Below are 19,188 nucleotides of genomic sequence, written 5' to 3'. Positions count from 1 at the left end.
GACAAATAGCCTTATCGTTTAAGTGACACCCTTTCTTCAAGTAAACTGCAAGCATTCAGCCAACATCACACCCTCTTCTTCACAACCCTGCCAAGTCAGAGGGCAGACGAGGAGGACACCAGCCAATTCTAGGTAACATCTAAAAGCTTGTTACCTAGGGAGCAAAAATATCTCCCAACCTCCAGACCTTGAACATCTTCTGATTTTTAAGGACCATAGCTGGTCTACAATTACCGTGAGCAACCTGCTGCTACTGAGCTGATATACATTAATATGCACATAATATGCCTAATAAACTTTTAGGAAACAAAAAGCAGTTAATAATCCATTTCTCCCATTGTTGGGATAATCTTGACTCAACAAAGTAAGATAATGGATTTAGAAATTAGTCATAATTGTAATGCATTATTAATCACAGTATTCAGGAGGGTAAAGAGCTGTTATGAGAACACCACCCAGGAATTCAATTTCCTTTTAGATCTGTGTACTTTTCTGAATTCCCTATGCTACTATCATCTCTCACAAAAATGTAACAGTCTGATCTTTCCTGTTTGAAAATCGTGATCACGATTTTCAAACAATTGTAAAAAAAAACACAGAGCCTTTCTAAAAGTGGGATGCTTCACACAACACCCAATATAAGACAGAGTAGAGAGCAGCTGCATTGGCTGCAATGAGGGAGGAGGGTGGGTGCAGGAGAGGCCCAGGAGAAGTGCACCCTTTCACTTCTTAGGGCCAGATCAAACCTTCTAGAAGCCTGGGGCTCCTACGGACAAAGTTTGAAAACCCCTGCCATCAGGTACCTATGTAAAGCAAAAATTACATACTATGTTAGAGAATAGAGGCATTATTTACTTATGATATATCTAAATGGAATACAACTATCCAAAACACAAACCACAAACGCTGCCAGGCCAAGAGAAAGTTTGACAAAAGGACACCGATGCAAGGTGAAGTCAAACACGGGGGCCGGGGAGGATGTCATGTTCTATAGTAATCAAAGGAGTAGAGATCAAAAAAATAGGACATTTGACAGTGATTATATTAGCCCAGAAAATGTTGAGTGATAACACCCAATGCTGGCCAGGCTCCATGAAACCAGTACAATAATACATTGCTGGCTCCTGGGTGGAAAGGCCTTTGAAAAACAATCTTTCAAAAAAAGGTTCATATTTTTGAGTTAGTAGTAATCCCACTTCTGGAAATATACCCTTAAAAGTAATTCAAATGAAGAGAACAGTGAGGTGAAGATGTTTATTTCTGCATTATTTATAACAGAAAATCAAATGCTCAAGAATAGGGAAGTGGTCACCTCAATAATGGTGTACTGATGGTGGAATATTATGCAGTCATTAAAAATACAGTAAAAGTTCTCTTTAAAAATCCTCCACTGAATCACCTCTCCAGATGAACCACGCTTTCACTCCCCCTATGAAGCAAACAAGGATGCCTTTGTCCCTTGTCAGCTTTTCTCTTCTACTCCCACTCAAATCTCCTGCTAGCAACTCAGTTGTACGCTTACCAACAATCCAGTGGGTTTGTTCCCAAATGTGTTTATACTCGTGGTACTTGTCATTGTGATAGCATAATTTAATTATGTATTACATACAATGGAATATGACTAAAAAGATGAGAGTTGTTATTTCTAAGAAAATCAATTTAAATACTTGGAAAGACTTTATAAAGCTAGTCACTTAAATAGCAGTCAAATTACATGTGAGCAAAATGACTGCAACATACCAGACAGAAATTATAAAAATTTAACCTACTACACTGGGACTGCTTCATAAGCATCTTTAAGTTCTCAATGAATTAATAAAATAAAAATAAAAACTCAGACTTTGTAAACAGCACATTATGGGAGTATTTATGCAAGGAAGAGCATCAGAGAGCATGCTTGGCCTTACATGGAAAGGCTGATAAATCAATGGACCTACTGAATACCAGTAAAACAAAATATTAATTATATGTATGTAGTGTCTTGTTTTATTCTCCACTTCAACCAATTTTTCCATTAACTGACTAACAAGCCCTGACTCTGTTGAATACGAGGGATTATATTGTTCTTGAAAAACCAACCTACTACTATGATAGGGACCATAAGTGTCTTGATTCACTTCTGTATCCAAAGTTACCAACCCAGTGTTGTTCCTGGCACATTTAAGTCTCCAGTAAATAAGGACTGAATCAATCGACCATGTAGCAAACATGAAAAAAATGCTACGAACGACAAGCAAATTGAAAAAAGGAATAAAAATTGCATGTAAAACATGACTACATCTTTGTTTTTAAATGTGGAGACAGAGGGACAAAGCTGGAAGGGAATGCTCAAAATGCAAACTAGTTGTATTAGGGTAGAATAAATTAGAGGCACTTTTATACGTTTTAAAATATTTTCTTTCATATGGGCACATTCATTTACATATTCAAAAAGATGCTAATCGACAAAAGGCGAATGCTGTTTTAGGGCTTCCAAAATACGTGAGTCGGCATTTCCATGTCCTAAGGCCTCCCAAACGCAGGCCTGCTTCAGCACACCTTTACTTAGCCCGCCTCGCCAGCTCCAGCAATCCGGCCTCTCTCCTCCTAAGACCAGACCTGTTCTAATAGTTATCTTGTGTTTCCAAACCATCAGGATGCCACTTTTTTAATCTGGATTTATTCACCCTCTCGTTTACCATCTATTTGGCTAAACACAAAATTCTCAAAACTGCAATTCACATTCTCAAGAGAGTCCCAAACACTATCTAATTAAATCATTCAATCAGAAAACAAATTAAAATGAAATACCACTGCAACCCCCATGAGGAATATAAACTTTTCAGTCATGACTAGAACAGACCTCTAGGGTGATGCTCCAAAGCCTCTTCTAATTGCAAGTCCTATGGAACATCCTGCAGAACATTTTGTGACATTTGCAAGTTCCGGGACAACTTTCCTTCCAAAGCAAAGAGGAGCCTGAGCAAGGCTCCAAAGCAAAACACATTCATTTCAGAGTGGAAATGTTTTCATTAATGACTAACTGGTGCACTGGGCATCCGCACTGTGTGCTCATTCATTCATCCCCTTGTCCATCTAATACCTACTCTCTGTGAATGCCAGGAACTGTCCCGGCTGTTCCGCAAACACTTTTTAAGTGAATGTAACCTCTGCCTCCCAGCATGAAACAAAAAACAAACAAACAAACAAACAAACTCAGAGCTTCCCAAGTTTATTTAGGAAGTCTCCAACCTGTAAGGCTCTGATGCCATCACTCCTGGACCACCCTCTGAGGTCTCTAACTCTGATATCAAATTCCATCAAGGAGTCGAGGGAAGCACTGTTTCCCTTTTGACCCATTTAGCCCTTTTAGGAGACAGCAGAGTACATGATTAAGAACACAGATTCTAAAGCCACAGTAGCTGGGTTAAATCCCTGCACTACCACACGCCAATGGTGTGACCTTAAACAAGTCATATAACCTCTCCATCTGTAAAATGAAGTTACTACTACCTATCTCATACGGGTGTGGGGATTAATGAAGTTGATATACTTAGAATACTGTCTGGCATATAATAGGTGCTGCATAATTTTTAGCTATTATTATTATTATTATTATTATTATTATCCTTTATCCCCCCTAACTCAGCAGAGTAAACTGGATTGCTCAAAAGTCTCTCCTGACCACAGGACACCTGACAGTGGAATACACATAAACTGCCCATAACACCAAGTATAAGAGTCTAACCTTGTCCTTTCCCTTCCTCTGCCTTCAGAGAGATGCACTTGGCCAGTCCGAAGCTTTGTAGGCCCCAAACCCAAATAAGGTAAATCCCTAAATTTCCCTGAACCCCAGCTCTGGCATGGCCCTGGCACCACCAAGGGAGTTGTCACTAGCAGTCACTATGCCATCATGGCACAGCCAACCATATAACCTCTGCCCTCCACCTGCCTCACGTCCAGTCTTCTCCCTGACACCAACCCTTCCTCATCCCCACGGGGTTGTGGCTTTCTGTCCTGAGAATCTGGTCATCTCTGAACATCCACGGGAGTCATAATACAGTCATCTCATGCATACAAGGGAACTGTACCAACATATATTTTAAGGATCCTGCTCCCCCTTCTTGTTCCACCCCTCTCATTGTTCTTAGGTGTACGAGTGTGATTGAAAGTCCCAATCGATGCAAAGTTATAAGGTTTCCTGGGAGAAAAAAATCACAAAGTCTCCTTTCAACTTCAACATCGCATTCATTTTCATGTAGAGCGTTATACACTGTGTGATGTGGTCTCCTCACTGCTTTTCAAAGTAGTACCTTGCTCCCCCCCTCCCTGGTCAGCCTGGGAAGCACAGAGAATCATTCTCCAGGAACATATTCATACACACACAGAATCTGTGAATAAAAATCCCTCAAAATCTGTGGCAAACTGGAAATGTCAAAGTAAGGAATGGCCTTGTATCTCCCTGGGAACATTCTGAATCATCCTGGGGCAAACACTGTACTTCTATTGCTGATGAATTGTCAATCCAGACCCATGGGATGGAAAAGGACAAGGAAATAGGAGCAGCAACAGGCACCATCAGAAAGATAAATTGTTCCGCCAAGCCCAGTGCCAGGCTGAGAGGCAGAGGCAGGTATGAAGGAGAAGCTGTCAACAGTCTCCTTTTCTGGGCAAGTGTCAGAGCCATGAACTTGCTCTGAAGTCATCAGTCGGGAAGCACAAGGGATATGTACACCTCTCCTGCGCTCACCTGAACCTCCCTCAGGAAGGAACTATTCTGGACAAGCGAGGAAACACCAAATGTGGACAGAGCAGCTGTCCCCACCCTGGCAGGAGCGGCAGGTGCAAGAGTTGGATCTAGACACCCACATGTGATCAAGAGAGAGTGCCCCTGTGGGGTGCTGGAACCAATACCTAGGGGGCCTGGCAGATTTACAGCTGAATGAGGCTCGGCTGGACCTGCCCTTAAGCAGCTCACAAGCCTGGTGGAAAGCAGGGGGAGTGAGCAGCAAAGAACAGGTAAGTGCGAATGTGAGAGACCTGCATGTGTGTGAATACCTGGCACTGGTGGTGCCGGGGGTTCTCCATCCCTGGCCTGTGACAGCTCCTTGGACGGGTCACCTCTATGGGGGTACCCCACCATCCCCTTGGCCCCAGCCCTGGCCTGGAGCGCAACCTCCCAGCACAGCCTTAGACTCCAGACTCATCGGGTGTATCTGCTCCACCCCAGCCACTCCCTGGACCCGGGAGTGGAACTACAAAGAGGAACAGCCTTCACCCGACTGCCAGCGGCTCTGTGCGGAAGGCGCAGCCCAGGGCGGATTCCCCCAGTCCCGAGCGGAGGCGCCACCGCAATGCACAGAGCTCCAGGCTCCAGTGTTTCTTCTCCACGTCCACACCTGCTCCTGGAGAGGGTCTTAGAGCCCACGGCTGTGGTGGGGGTGAAGACAAGCAGCACCCCCAGCCACCGATTCCCCTGCATTTCCCACTAGTGACCAAGCACGCTCGGGCTGGGGCTGGGGCTGGGGCTACGCAATCTTCCTAGCACCAGCTAGTCCCGCAGCTTGTGGGTTCTAAATTCCAATGTCTGGGGCCGCACAGGCATCTCACCGTGGGCCCCTACAGTGGCCAAAGGAGATCGATACCCCGCGTGCGCTCTCTTGTACACACAGGCATTCACACGTACACACACTGAGGTCGGACCTGTGTGCAATTCCGAGAGCCCGCGAGCAACCAGCCCGGAGTCACACGCACATTTGGACACGTGCGCAGCGCGCCCCCACACTGCCAGTGAGCTGCACACACGTGTGCCCTGGAGAAGCGCGCAAGACCGCAGACATGAGGGTCCCGCACTCAGCCAAGAGCATGCACGCAGCCCCCCAAGCATCTGCGACCCCACAGTCGCTAGTTGGATGTGAACCAGCCCCAACGCACCCTGCGCTGCTCTAGGCATTCCCGGGCCTCCTGGGCTGCCCAAGTTTCCCGGGACGCCCGTATACCTTGGATATGCTGCTTGATGACATTCTCCAGGTGGTCCAGCCGTTCAATAATTTTCAGGGTGTCCCCTTTGTCTTCCTCCACCTTCTTGTCGGGCACCGGCTCCTGCCCCCGTACATACACGCTGGCGATGTAGTTGGTGACCCAGCCCACATAGAGCAGACATATTATGTTGGTCATGCCGCTCAGGATCACGCAAGTGGACACCAAAGTTTTGGTCTTCCTGGTGCACACCATTGTGGGCTCCCTCCTCCATATAGAGCTCCCGGGGCCCCTCCTCACCGCGCGCGCCCTGGACTACCCGCGCTCACACCTCCTAGCCCGCCCTGGGTAGCTGGGCACCGGAGCACCTGAGTCCCGAGGTTCTCCAAAGCTATGTCCACTGACTGTGGAGCCGCCGTGCCCAAGTTTGGAGCTCCCGCCGTTGGCAGCCCGGAGAGAGCTTGACAAAGGATATGAGGTGTATTTTTTTTCTAAATTAAAAATCCCCGAGCCCTTCTCCTAGCAGTCACGGGTGGCCAGCAGCCGCGAGCCTGGATACACGCATCTGGGAAACTTTGCCACAGCCTGGTCCGCCACCGCGCCACTTCCCATAGCCAGCCGCCGGTTGCCTCGGCGGTCCAACCGGCCCGCACTGCTAGAAGGACGGCGGCAGCAGAGGCAGCTAGAGCCGAGGAACCAAGCGCCCGGCCCCCTCCGAGCGACAAGCGTTGCCACCAATCGCACTCCGGCTCGGGAGAGGGGCCGGTGCTAGGACCAGCGCGGAGGGCGGAGGGCGCTGGGGCAGGAGGCGGAGTCCAGCCCCCAGGCCCCACCTGCTGGCTGCGCTTGGCTCCCGCCCTCCAGGGACGTGCCTGAGTCTACACCCTCACTGGCGCCTATTCTTGTGGCCCTAGACCCAAAGCTCCCGAAGAGGACACAGGGCCAGTCCCCACCCTTGGTCGGACAATTCTACCTCTAGGGAAATTCCACCTTTTGCTCTTACATAGGAACCTCCGGTCTTTGCAGGGGGGGGGGGGTCTGACCCTGGCCTTGAGGCTTCTCTCGCTGGTCCCACCAGCCGATTCCTGAACTGTTTTTTCTGGCTGCCAGGAGACTGAGAGACCAGGGAAGCATGAGCTGGATCACCTGTCCTGTCTTGCCCTTGCTCGAGGCCTGTGGGCATTCACTTCTTCCTTGACCTCACTTCGACCTCCACCCTGCCCACTGGCCCCCTGGATGTCTCCAAATTTGGCAACCGTCAAAGGAGCCAACCCTCCTAGGAATCTAGGATTCCTAGATTTTGGACCACCACCATCTCCCCCAAAGATTCTTGCCCTGAATCTAGATTTCTTTATAACTCTGTGCACTCCCAGGACAAAGCTGTATCCTAAAACCCAGGTTGTCATCCGTGGAGGACCAGGCTCATCTCAGCACATAGGAAAACCCCGCACAGAATTATCCCTGGGGGAGGGGGGGACGGGGTTTAAGCTCTCCATGCACAGTACAACCCCTATGCAATTTTTGTGTGTGCACAGGATCGGAGTTAGAACTGTGACTGTCAGCAAAGTGACAAGGCTGGGCTCCAATGATTGACACCATTTTGTTTGTTATTAAAGCAAATATTCATATTATCCACTCTGGCTGAACTCTTCTCAGCACCTGAACAGAATTTCTTCAAACAGACTTCTTAGAACACATATTTATTCCCTCTCCTCTATGGCGTGCATTTCCCTGGCCTGCTGCATGCCCACCTCGTGCACCAGCACTTCAACCAACCTTGTGCTAGTACTCACGGTGGCTCCCTCGAGTGATATCTTCTGGATTCAAAGGACTGGGCCCACAAAAGAGGGAGAGCACAGAACCACAGAAGGGGCATTTTATAGCCATCAGCCCAGGCCCTTCAACTAATGCTTTGTTTACAAAAGCCCTGAAAAGATGTTGTGGAAACGGACACCAACTAGGGATCCTGGAAGACTTCTCTTTACCCACAGCTGGAGGACAGAACAACAGATGGGTTGGGGGAGAGTAGAAAAGGACAGTATGTATGTGTCAATAAGTAAGAGAAAAAAGAACATCATACTGTTTGTGGGGAAAAAAAAATCAAGGTATAGAAATCTCTACTGACAAGGGAATAAAACTTAATTCTCCCTTTCTTCTCCTCTGGAAGGATAACCAGATGACGAAGAAAGGGTCTGGACTTTCCTCTAGCTGGCTGGATTTACAAGCTATGGCCTTGAGCACAGCTGATGACAAAGGTCTAATTCTTCCTTCTAGTCTACACCCTCCCAGGAGGCGCCCTGGAAGTTCAGCTACTCCCCGCATCTTCCTAAACTGCCACAGGCCTAGACAGAGAAGAGTGGTACTTGTTTTTTCACATTCTCAGTGGGGAAAATGCCCCAAGTTTAAAAATAAGGTTCCAGGAGACAGTAAAGTGGACTGTGTGCCCTTAAGTTTTTGCCCTCAAATTTTGTGTGCCCTCTAAGATAATTTGTGATGAATGCTACAAAAAAGAATGCAGAACAGGCTCTCCTCTCCAAAAGGTCACAGGGTCAAGTTGGCGAGCTCAAAGAATATTCACTAGAGGTGGAGCCAGACTCCAGAACGCTAATCCCGGAAACACCACTTACTAGTTATGTGAGCTTGGACAAGTTTCAAAAAGTCACTGGGGCTCAATTTCTCCATATGTCAAGTGTAAACAAGATTTTCTGAAGGGACTAGTTGTGAAGATTAAATGAGAGAATGCACCAGAAAGAGCTTTAATTGGTTCAGAACACCTAGTGGGTGCTTGGGATCAGATGAGTTTCTTCCCAGGATATGGTGCCTCCCCTCCCAGGCCAGAGCTCAGCTCCGCGAACGGCAGCCTGCTGTTTAGCAACATTCGGTTTCTCCACCAGTCAGTACCAGTGCTCTCTCTCTAATGGAAGCTAACAGGACCTAAAGCCACAGGCAGCGAGGTGCTCAGCTTGCCTAGTTTAGCACTCCAGCACACTGGTTTTCTATTCATAAGGTGTGTCTTTACCACCAGTAGTGCAGGGACCTGCATAAGTTGACAGGATGTTCAAAATGGAAAGCTGGTTTTCAGGGACTGTTGCCCTCGGTACCCTCAAACTTCTACTTAAGACCCCCCAACCCTTTGGTTATAAACCAGTACATTGGGAGGGAGCATAAACACTTTAGCCACAAAGGTTTTACAGTCACAGGCCAGAAAAGAGGTAGCCCCCTTGTAATTCCTCCTGTAAACAATACCTGAGTCGAGATTCATATCTTTGCCCTTCAATTCAATTACATTCAATCCAACAAATAATTGTTGAGTCCTTGAGGTTTTGTCTAATGACCAGTTGCCCTGGGCCCTGCCCAGTTTACTCCAGAGATGTGGATACAACCTAAGTCTCATACTCTCAAGGTAAACCTCCTTTCCGAGCCTGGAAAGCTGCTAAAAATCATCCTTGAATTAGAAGGATGTTCCTGACTCTCAAGTTAGGTCATTTATCTAACTCCTAAGTGTCCCCTCACCTTTACTTTAAATAAATCCTGCCTTAGGAGATCACTGTAAAGTTAATCAGGTAATGGATGTGAGCAGACCTAGCAGAGAACCGAGAACAATGCATTTCTTTAAATTTATGCCTAGCTTTAAGCCTGGGTCTCCTTCCACTCCTGCTGCAAGAGGAAAGTAAGCACCTTGAGGAATCCACAAAAGCGGCTGGAGATCCCCGATAGGGTCTTCCCAGCACAGCCTCTGGATCTCACACATCTTTTATACTGGGTGAGCAGCTGCCCTCTTTGCACGATTTGAGGGGGAGCTAAGTAAGACTTCTCACCCTAAGGACAGCCACACTGTCATCCCACCAATACTAAGCCACCATCTGGAATATCTTTGATACCAGGATTGGAAAGCCAGTCATTACTGGAGTTGAACTACCAGTTGAATACATTCTAAGTGGCCTGGGAGTTAAAAAGGGAAAAGTGGACCAATCTCCGCCAATGGTAGGGGTCCACTTATCAGAGTGATATCAGTGGCCATCTATATCCACCAGATGGCAGCACTATGCAAAGCCTTGGGCCCAGAGAGGTGCCAAGTGGAATTTGGGGGCTAAAGGACAAAAATGAGCACTGAGGGTGGAAAGCCTCAATCCCTGGTCTGGCTGCATGGGAAGTGGGGATTCCAGGTCTGTGGAACAAAAGCGATTGTTAGGGCTTCCTGCAGGAATGGATTTAGATTTAGAGACAAAGGACTGAGAGGTCATTGACAGAAAAGGCACACTTCTGGGGGAGGACGGGGAACAGAGAGAGGAATGTGTGTTTGGTACCTGCACTGTGTCAGGCCCAGTGTTTTTCAGACGTTGTCTCCTGAGCACAAACAGCTGGGCTCACATTCCAGTTCTGCCATTGACTAGATGCATGACCTTGAGCAAGTTACTTAACCAGTCTGTGCCGTGGTTCCTTCATCTATGAAATGGGGATAATAATAATAATACTTACTGTATGGAAACATTTTTAGAACTAGATGAATTCATGCATATAAAGCGTGTTGAAGGCACTATGTAAGTATTGGCTATTGTTGTTATTACTATCTCTGAGCACCAAAGTATCTGAAAGGTAAATGAAAGGAGGAAAGACACCACTCACAGAAAATTTTACCCTAACTAGGGGCAAAGAATCTAAGAAATAAATTCTTGGCTCCTCTTCTTTCACCTTACTGAGGGGCCCAAGGCAACTCCTAGCAGAATTGCAGGGCAGATCCTCACAGGAGTCCTGCAAGGAGACCCATTTAGCCATCTGTCCTCTTATTCATCCACTAAGTATTTCTGAGTGCCTGCTCTGTGCTAGACCCAATGCTAGGCACTGAGAATGCAGAGATGACTCAGGGACCTGCACCCTGTTCTCGAGGAGATCGCTGGTTAGTGGAAGAGGCCAACAAATAAACAACTGTAACACAGTCAGATACGCTCTAATTTGACACGTTATGTTAATATAAAAGAGAGAGGCATCTGCAGTTAACAGAGGCACCAAGTTCCTCCCCAACAAGGATTATGTAATTTTTGAATGGCTCTGCTTCCATTCAATGACCAGACAGCTCTGCTGAGTGGGAATTTGTTCTTTAGACCTAGAGGAAAATATTTGTAAGATATTTAATAGACCAAGGATTGATATCCAGACTATATAAAAAATTCATATAAGCCAATAAAACACAGAGGCAAAAATACCCAAAAGGAAAAGTGAGGCAAGAATATGAGCAAGCAATTACCTAAAGAGAAAACATAAATACCCAATAAATAGATGAACGGATGCTTAAACTTGTTAAAAATCAAGGAAATGCATTTTTAAAATACAGACACCATATCCCACCTTATCAGATTGATAAATTTATGTAATAATTTTCGAGTATTAGCAAGCCTGTAAGAGAAATAAGTACTCATATATCCTGCAGATGAAAGTGCCATTGGTACGATCACTTTGAAATGCAGTTTGGCATTGATGATAAAATTAAAAATGCACGTGCTCTGTGACCTCGTGCTGAAAGTGCGGTCCATGTACCAGTAGCATCAGCATCAGGTGAGTGCTTATTAAAGCTGCAGACTACCAGGCCCATCGCACATATATTGAGTCAGAACCTGCGGTTTAACAAAATCCCCAGGTCAGTTACGTACACAAAAAATTCTGAGAAGCAATACAAATGAAACTGTTAACCATCAGCTTTATTTGGGAAAAGATCTATAATTAAGGGTAGTGGCCAACTTCTGAACTTCTTACCAGGTTCATCTGTAATATCTGAATAATGAATATTTCTTAACGTAATAACTTCTGAAGTTTGAATTATTTTTTTAATTTAAAAATGATTCCTTTGGTTGAGCATTTTACAGATGAGGAAACTGTATTTAAGGTCAAACATTAATAAGTAAAAGTGGTAGAGGGCTTCTAACTCCAAGTCTAGAACTCTTTCTATACACCACATCCCTCCTCGGTATCTGTTAAGGGATATCTATCCTCAGTGAAGGAATTACTGGCTGATTAAGTCTCAAAAGCGAGAGACTTCTTCAAGTATTTGCATTTGTAAAGAGGATTGCTGAAAACAGAACTCCTTGCAAACCCTAACTGGCTATTGTCCCCTGAGCAAGGAAAAGGCTACTAAATTCCCCCTTTCCAAAAAAGAGAATCTGGTTGGTAAACTGGAGGAAAGGGAAGTCATTTATGGAGCCCCTACTGGTAGCAGAAGTACAGTCACTGGTTTCCTCATACCCATACAAGGTGTTTCCCTGGAAACTTCTACAGGCTTTAGGAACACAGGAAGAAGAGGATCTGGGATAGCTAAATGCCCTTCTCCTCAGAAAAATGCCAGAAACTACCCTAATGCCCAGGGTAAAAGGACAGAAAGCCCCTTCAGCTGCCTCACCTCACAGAGCCCTCCTTCCCAAAACCTCAGAGGGAGCAGAGGACCTGCGTGAGGGATTTCTGGTGCCAGCCAGGAGAAGCAAGCAGCCTTTTCAGGATGGGCATACGATGGTCTGGGGCATTGCTGGCCCTTAAGTATGTTCTGTGCTGTGCTGCCAGCCAGATGGTAAATAAAATATTCAGCAAACATACAACCTTCTCACAACAGCGAGGTGACTGGCTTGTACAGGACAGAATTATTTCTGCAGAAGGCACAAATTGCGCATGGCAAGAAGCAGCTGGGAGATAGTCAACAATCTGCTTCCTGTGGCAGAGCCAGAGACCAGAGATGGGGACAGCTTGCCTTTGCAGCAGGCCCAGAGGCCCTCCGCAGAGAACTGTGCAATTTGTCACAAAAGGACTTCTCTAAACTTGGTTCCAAGACGAATGCAGGTGTACTTACACAGTACTTAAATGGATGATTCCAGATAAAACAGCCTCAGCAGGTGCCAATGGGTAGGTTGATGTGGTGGGATGTGTTTGCAGATACCACGATAATCACTCTCTGTCAGAGTCCAAACCCAAAGAATGTCTAGATATTTGCTAGTAATTCTCCACTGTGTGGGGGCCTCCTTATCCAGGCATTTGCCAGCTTGATGAGGGAGCTGACAGAATCCAGAATAAAGTGCTTGGGACCCCAGCATTCCCAAGTAGTTTGACAGACATAGCAAACTCCTTGGCAACCCCCCCTAACTTCATTGCAGGGTGACTATGATGTTGAATGGGTAGGTCCAGTGTTTTAAGGTTGTGCTCATTCATAAAGCTTACTTCTGTAAGCCTTAACAGGTAACATTCTTATGTGTGATGTATTCTGATATCAAAACACAACAGTGCAAATTCATTTATTTTCCCAGGAATTATCAAAAATCTCACTTCACACTCTGTCTTCAATGATAATAATCACCTTCCAAATAGCTCTTGATAATGTTACCAACAATTACAATGGGGTTCAGTCCAACAGCATTCATTTCTCAGTCCTCATCTTACTTTTCAGTAACTTTTGACACTGTTAAGTTTCTCCTTTCTTAAAACATGCCATTTCCTTAGCTTCCAGGACAACGCATTCTCCTAGACTTCCTCTTGCCTCTCCCCACTGCCAACTTCTCTTTTTTTACCTGGCCATTCAATGTTGTAGCTCCTCTAGATTCCATTCAAGCCTCTCTCTTCTTCCTTTGTTCTCTCCAGCTTAGCCCACTTCATCAATTCCCAAACCATCAATTACTCTCCATAGGCAGATGATTCCAGCCAGGTCTCTCCTCCAAGCTCCAGACCAGTATAGACAATTGCCTGCTAACATCCCTCCTTAATGGCTCATAAGCACCTCAAGACCAAAATGGCAAAACCAAACTCAAGGGCATCGCCTCCTCCCTACCTTCCCAAATCTGGTCCTCTTTCAGTGTCCCCCATCTCAGTGAATGATAACATCCATTCAATTGTACAAACCAGACACCCTCTCCTTTGCTCCTCATTCCCAATCCATGACAAAGTGGGGTTGGTCTTAACTATTAATTATGTCATAAATCTCTGCACAAAGCTCCACGTCTTCCACCATGATCTTAACTAAACTGTCTTTGTGTCTCATCTGGACCATTAACCAGTAAACAACCTTAGTCTATTAGCTTCAGAAGGGCAGAAATGCTCTGAATTTTACTCATCATAATATTCCCAAAGCCTATCATGGTACTAAATACTTAATAGATTAATTAATAATATTTCTACTTAAATTATGTATCATTTGACAGTGTCAGAGAACAATAAATCTGACACATAAGAATATGCAGATAATTTAAACCTGATTTATTTGTTCCCCTATATTTGCATCCGTTTGGAAAAGAATCTTTCTAAAATATCCTTTTTTTCTTTCCAAAAAGATAAAATCAAACTGCCGCTACTCTGAGATGATTATATACATAAAGAACTCCAAATAAATGCCAATTTATTGTAACTAATAAGGTACTTTAACAAGTTGCTAGATATTAAAAAATCATAAAAAGTCTCTTATGCTAACAACCACACAGTAAGTCACCTGAAATAGAAGTGGTGCAGGAGTCTCCTATCTACCCAGCTCTAGGGGCCGTACTTCTGACACCGCCAACTGTGCAAGGTGGGGTATAATCCGTGGGACGGTGTGTCAGGCCTGAGTGGCTGAGCTCCCTGTGGCTGGGGAGTCTCAGTCCAAGGCTGGAGAGCAGCGAGTCTGAGACCTTACGGAACGAGAGGATTCCCGCACGTCCTCTAGGCCCCGCCCACCAAGGCGCAGTGCGGGGGCGGGGCCAGGGCTGGGCCCTCGCTGGTCAAATCCCAGAGTCGAAGCGCTGAGGGATCATGTACAGGCTGTGCTTCTCTGAGCCGGCTCCCTAGCGGCTGCAACCTTTTGCAACTCCCTAAAATGATGCAACAGTCTAGAAAATGTTCTGGCCATAACTCCTGACGGAGGAGACCCATGGGCTTCATGGCTGTTTTGTCATCCTGCCTCAGCGCATGTACCAGGTTCACGGATGAGGGGCCGGAGGCTTCGATCGACCCCAGCCCCTCCGCTCCAGCAACGCTAGGATGGCCACCCTCCACGGGGGGCAGACACAGAGCTGGCCGCGCGACCGGGAGCCAGAACGCCGAGCTCCACGCTCTGCCGCTGTCTTGGGATGTCCCACCAGCAGCTCGCAAGGGCTTCTGGGAGGCTTCCTTTCCCCCTGGCTTATTAAAGGGAGGCTCTTCCAGATCACACTTTGTTGTTGGCTCAGATTAATCATTGAGGCATCAAACACTTGGTAAAATGTGAGGGTGACATTGGTGTAGGGCTATTTGTCTTTCCATTAAATAATACCAACCTGCTCAGCAATTCAGGTTTGTTTAATAGTTTTAATGTGTGTCTTTTCCTTGGAATCAAACTGTCACTTTTCACGATTGCTAGTGTTTTTTACCCACTGCACTCCAAAATTCTTTCTTAAATTGTTTCTCTTAATCTGCTATAAATTGGGAAAATGAACAGCTACATTATTAGAACTGGATGTAAATGAGGGGAAAAAGGCTTTGAGAGACAGGCTGAGAGACTCTCCATTGAATAAAGTATTCAAGGGTTTGACATATTTATTGGTTCACTTATTTCTTGCTTCTCAACTTCCTCACTGTTCCAGCTGCTTGTATTCCTGGGCCCACTAATCAATTCCCCACGAGGCAGCCAGAGTGATCTCCTAAAAATGCGAAATTGATTCTGTCACACGCGCGCGCACACCCCTCCCCTCTCAGCGAACCCTTCAGTGGCTTCTCATTGACCTCAGCGTGGAGTCTCGTCTCCCTGCCAAGCATTCAAAGTTCTGCCAGATCTGTCCCCTCCTGCCTTCCTCCTTCACCACTTCTGGGCCACTCTTACTTCATCTCATCACCCCAGTTCATGTTACAGGCTTCATCTTAACTCCTTCCTTTAGAAAGCCCCCCTGACCCCTTGAACAAAGTCCTGTGTCCAACATTGACCCATGGTTTCATCTACCTCCCCATTCAAACATTGAGCCCCAAATCATCACTGCCTAACAGCAAGAAAGATTTGTAGCTCCACCATGTCCTAGCTGTGTTGCTTTGGGCAAATTACTTAACTTCTCTAAGCCTCCATTGCTTTATCTGTAATATGGAGATAATTATCTCACCTACCTCTTAACCTCACAGTGAAGACTGAAATGGTACATAGAACAGTTAGCACAATAAATGTGATTACTAGTGTTTGGTTCTCTGTCATCCCCACCAACATATAAATTATGTGAGGTCAGGAGTCATGCCTGTCTTTTGCTCATCACGGCACACGCAGCTCTGAACGCAAAATCTGAAGCATAGCTAGCCATTCAGTTATATGCTGGATATTTGTTGAATGAATAAATGTCAATTTTCTACCCACCCCCCACCAAAAAAAAAAAAACCCTGCAGGAGCTCCCATTTCAAACTTGAACACATGTCCATTCTTCTGCATGGTATTCTTCAATCTGCACCACCACCAGCCTCTTCAGTTTCTCTCTGATGCACCTTAACAGCTTGTCTGATAAAAATTCCCTTTACCTCCTCTGTCTTCATCAAATCCTCCCTGAGGCCTGAGTCTTCCCTCCTCCAGGAAGCTTTCCTGTGCCCACTGTTCAGGTCTTTTTAGAACTCTTACTTAGCATCACCCATTTTGTTCTCAATGATTTCCCAAATTCTTTCATACCTCACCTCACTTCCAGTTAACACGCAGTGGCCTTCAAGGCAAGCCCTGTTCTACTTCTCCTTCTGTGCCCTTATCCCCACGCCAGCTCCTGGTCAGGGTCTCTCTGCCTCCTGCTCCTTCCAAAGAGCAATTCTTTTTGATAATGTTCTCTCAGAAATTACATCCTCGCAGTGTTTACCTCAAGTTCCTGAGCTTCACCATGCCTCATTTCAGGTATTGACTTTTCAATTCATGATAAATTATTCAGCAGCTCATTTTCAGCCAAAATCCTCTTTTCTTCAGTGCCCATTCTCCTCCAGCCACCATCTCAGGGTAGCTTTTCGATCCAATGACATGTTTACAATCTGTGCTCTGCCAGACATTAAAGCAACATCGTGCACTCAAGAACAAAAAGCATTACCTGGAATTCTCAGCAGAGAGAAGGGCCTAAGAAGAGCGTTACTCCACGTTTTATCAAGAACAAAGGTCTTTGTCTCCACTACAAAGCATCCACATGCAGAAGAGTTCTGGTTCAAAGGCAGGGATTTTGCTGGAACTTTCCAAACTACTCTGAAAAACAGTCCAGCAGCTGATGGGCATAGCTGGATCTGATTCCATCAACTCTAGTATTAAAGATTTTCAGTCTCTGTGATACCAGGTTGATGTTGGGGGGGGGGGGAAGGCTAAAGAAGGAAGGAAGGAAGGAAGGAAGGAAGGAAGGAAGGAAGGGAGGGAGGAAGGAAGGGAGGAGAGAGAGAGAGAGAGAGAGAGAGAGAAGAAAGAAAGAAGGAAAGAAAGAAAGAAAGAAAGAAAGAAAGAAAGAAAGAAAGAAAGAAAGAAAGAAAGAAAGAAAGAAAGAAAGAGGGAGGGAGGGGAGAAGAGGAGAGGAGAGGAGAAGTGAAGGGAGGGGAGGGAAAAGGAGATCATAAATCCTCCCTGATCAAGGATATCTGAGAAAGTGAACAAACAGAAAAATGGAATTAGGGTTGGGTTTTTAAGGTGGAGTCTTCCCATTTTGCTCAAAGGACCACTCCCAGCCCCTCTCCCAGCCCTTTCTGTTTAATACTCTTACAGCCCAGTACAAAGCTCCCTTTCCTCTTGACAGCACTCCACCTGCCCTTATCTTTATGTTAACCCCAGGCCTCCAAGGCTCCCAGTTGGAGACCCAGCTCTCACAGCAGCCACCTAACCTGAGTGTGCCTCAGACCACAGGTCATTAATGTAGATTCAGGGCCATCAGACACATTAAGGTGAATTTATATCATCAGCAATGGGGGAAGAGGAGCAAAGGAAGAGAATGAGGCTCCCCATTGTCTTAGATGTTGCTAACATCCGTAACTTCATTTTCTTCATAATTACTTGATCAATTAAGCACCACCCCCCCACCTCACCGAGCATTTATTCAATGACTGCCCTCAAGGGATTGACCCCGAGAAGACCAGGATTGAGGAGTGAGGCAAGTGACAGGACTTCCTTGGATCCTGTCAAAACTGAGCAGTTGTTCCTGGTGGCACCACAAAAGGGTTAAAAACAAACACAAAACAAATTCGAATAAACAAGGAAGACAGCATATGCAGTAGTCAGACAAAAAAAAGTAAAATTAGTTGACACGGTAGCCACCTCTGCTTTGCCAAAAAGCTTTCATCTTTTCCTCTTCATTCCCCTTTCCCTCCTCATTACTGTTTCTTTCACTGAACACTGAAAGGAACCAAAGCCCGAGAGGGCAGGACACTGTGCCAGAAGCACCCACACTCTCTTCCTGGAGTAACCCTTGGCTTTGGCAGATTCCTTCTGCCACCCCACTTCTCTCACCACTCTCAGACCCACTTCTGACAAAGATGAGCTTAGCCCAATTAGATTCTTTTTCCCAGGAATTTGTAACTGAAACACAAAAGACAGAATCTGTTAGCAGCGGGGAGTAAAGGAGGGTAGTTCACAATCAGGTGATAAGAGCAACATTTTAGGAGCCATGGTGGGCTGTGTGCAAGGAGAAAGAGAGAGATTGATTCTGTAACTGTATAAGATGTCCCTGAACCCTAGCTGAGCTTCACTGAATGAGCATCCTTGCCACCCAAAGATCCCTGATTTATACAGAACTGAAGTTCCTACCTACAAGTTACTCACAAGCTTACTAAAGAAATAATTCACCTGGCAATGCAATGTAAAATAATTAACATTTAATGAGCACCAACTATGGTGAGCTATGGATTAGAACACACCAGTTCTAATCTTAAACAATCCAACAAGGTTTATAGATTCACGACCACTCTACAGCTAAGGACATGGATGCGCACAAAGCTTAGGCCACCACTCCAAGGTCCTGTAACTAAAAAGTAGCAGAGTTGGGACATGACCTTGGTGGGGCTAACTGCACACCCACATCCCCAGTGTCACACTCCTCTCTAGTGCGAAAGGATATATGGCCACTGCTCTGGCACCATCAAGAAACTAGCAGGTTCACATCAGTGAAGTTACTGAATAAATGAAGCACACCATTCAAGGGAAAAAAGTCGTTTTTCAAACCTGTTAGTTGGAAATCCTAAAACATACGTGAGATTTTCCTGCCTACTTAATCTGATTGCTCACTGAGCACAACATAACATTTTTCTGACTGATTCATTTATTCAAAAGTA

General features: G+C 45.7%; 1 protein-coding gene across 4 annotated transcripts in view; it reads right to left on the bottom strand.

Moving 5' to 3' along the window:
* The window catches only part of GALNT18 (polypeptide N-acetylgalactosaminyltransferase 18), a 325,400-nt gene extending 318,715 nt beyond the window's left edge, over positions 1 to 6,685 (bottom strand). For all 4 annotated transcript variants that reach the window (XM_024558783.3, XM_045194103.3, XM_045194102.3 and 1 more), the window contains exon 1: positions 5,979 to 6,685. In XM_024558783.3, the coding sequence (XP_024414551.2) occupies positions 5,979 to 6,213 (235 nt within the window). In that variant the 5' untranslated portion in view covers positions 6,214 to 6,685. The remainder of the gene's footprint in view (positions 1 to 5,978) is intronic.
* Positions 6,686 to 19,188: the final 12,503 nt, after the last annotated feature.

This window comes from Desmodus rotundus, chromosome 5 (genome assembly GCF_022682495.2).
Source record: "Desmodus rotundus isolate HL8 chromosome 5, HLdesRot8A.1, whole genome shotgun sequence".
Lineage (NCBI taxonomy): Eukaryota > Metazoa > Chordata > Mammalia > Chiroptera > Phyllostomidae > Desmodus > Desmodus rotundus.
This window is presented reverse-complemented; position numbering and strand designations above follow the sequence as displayed.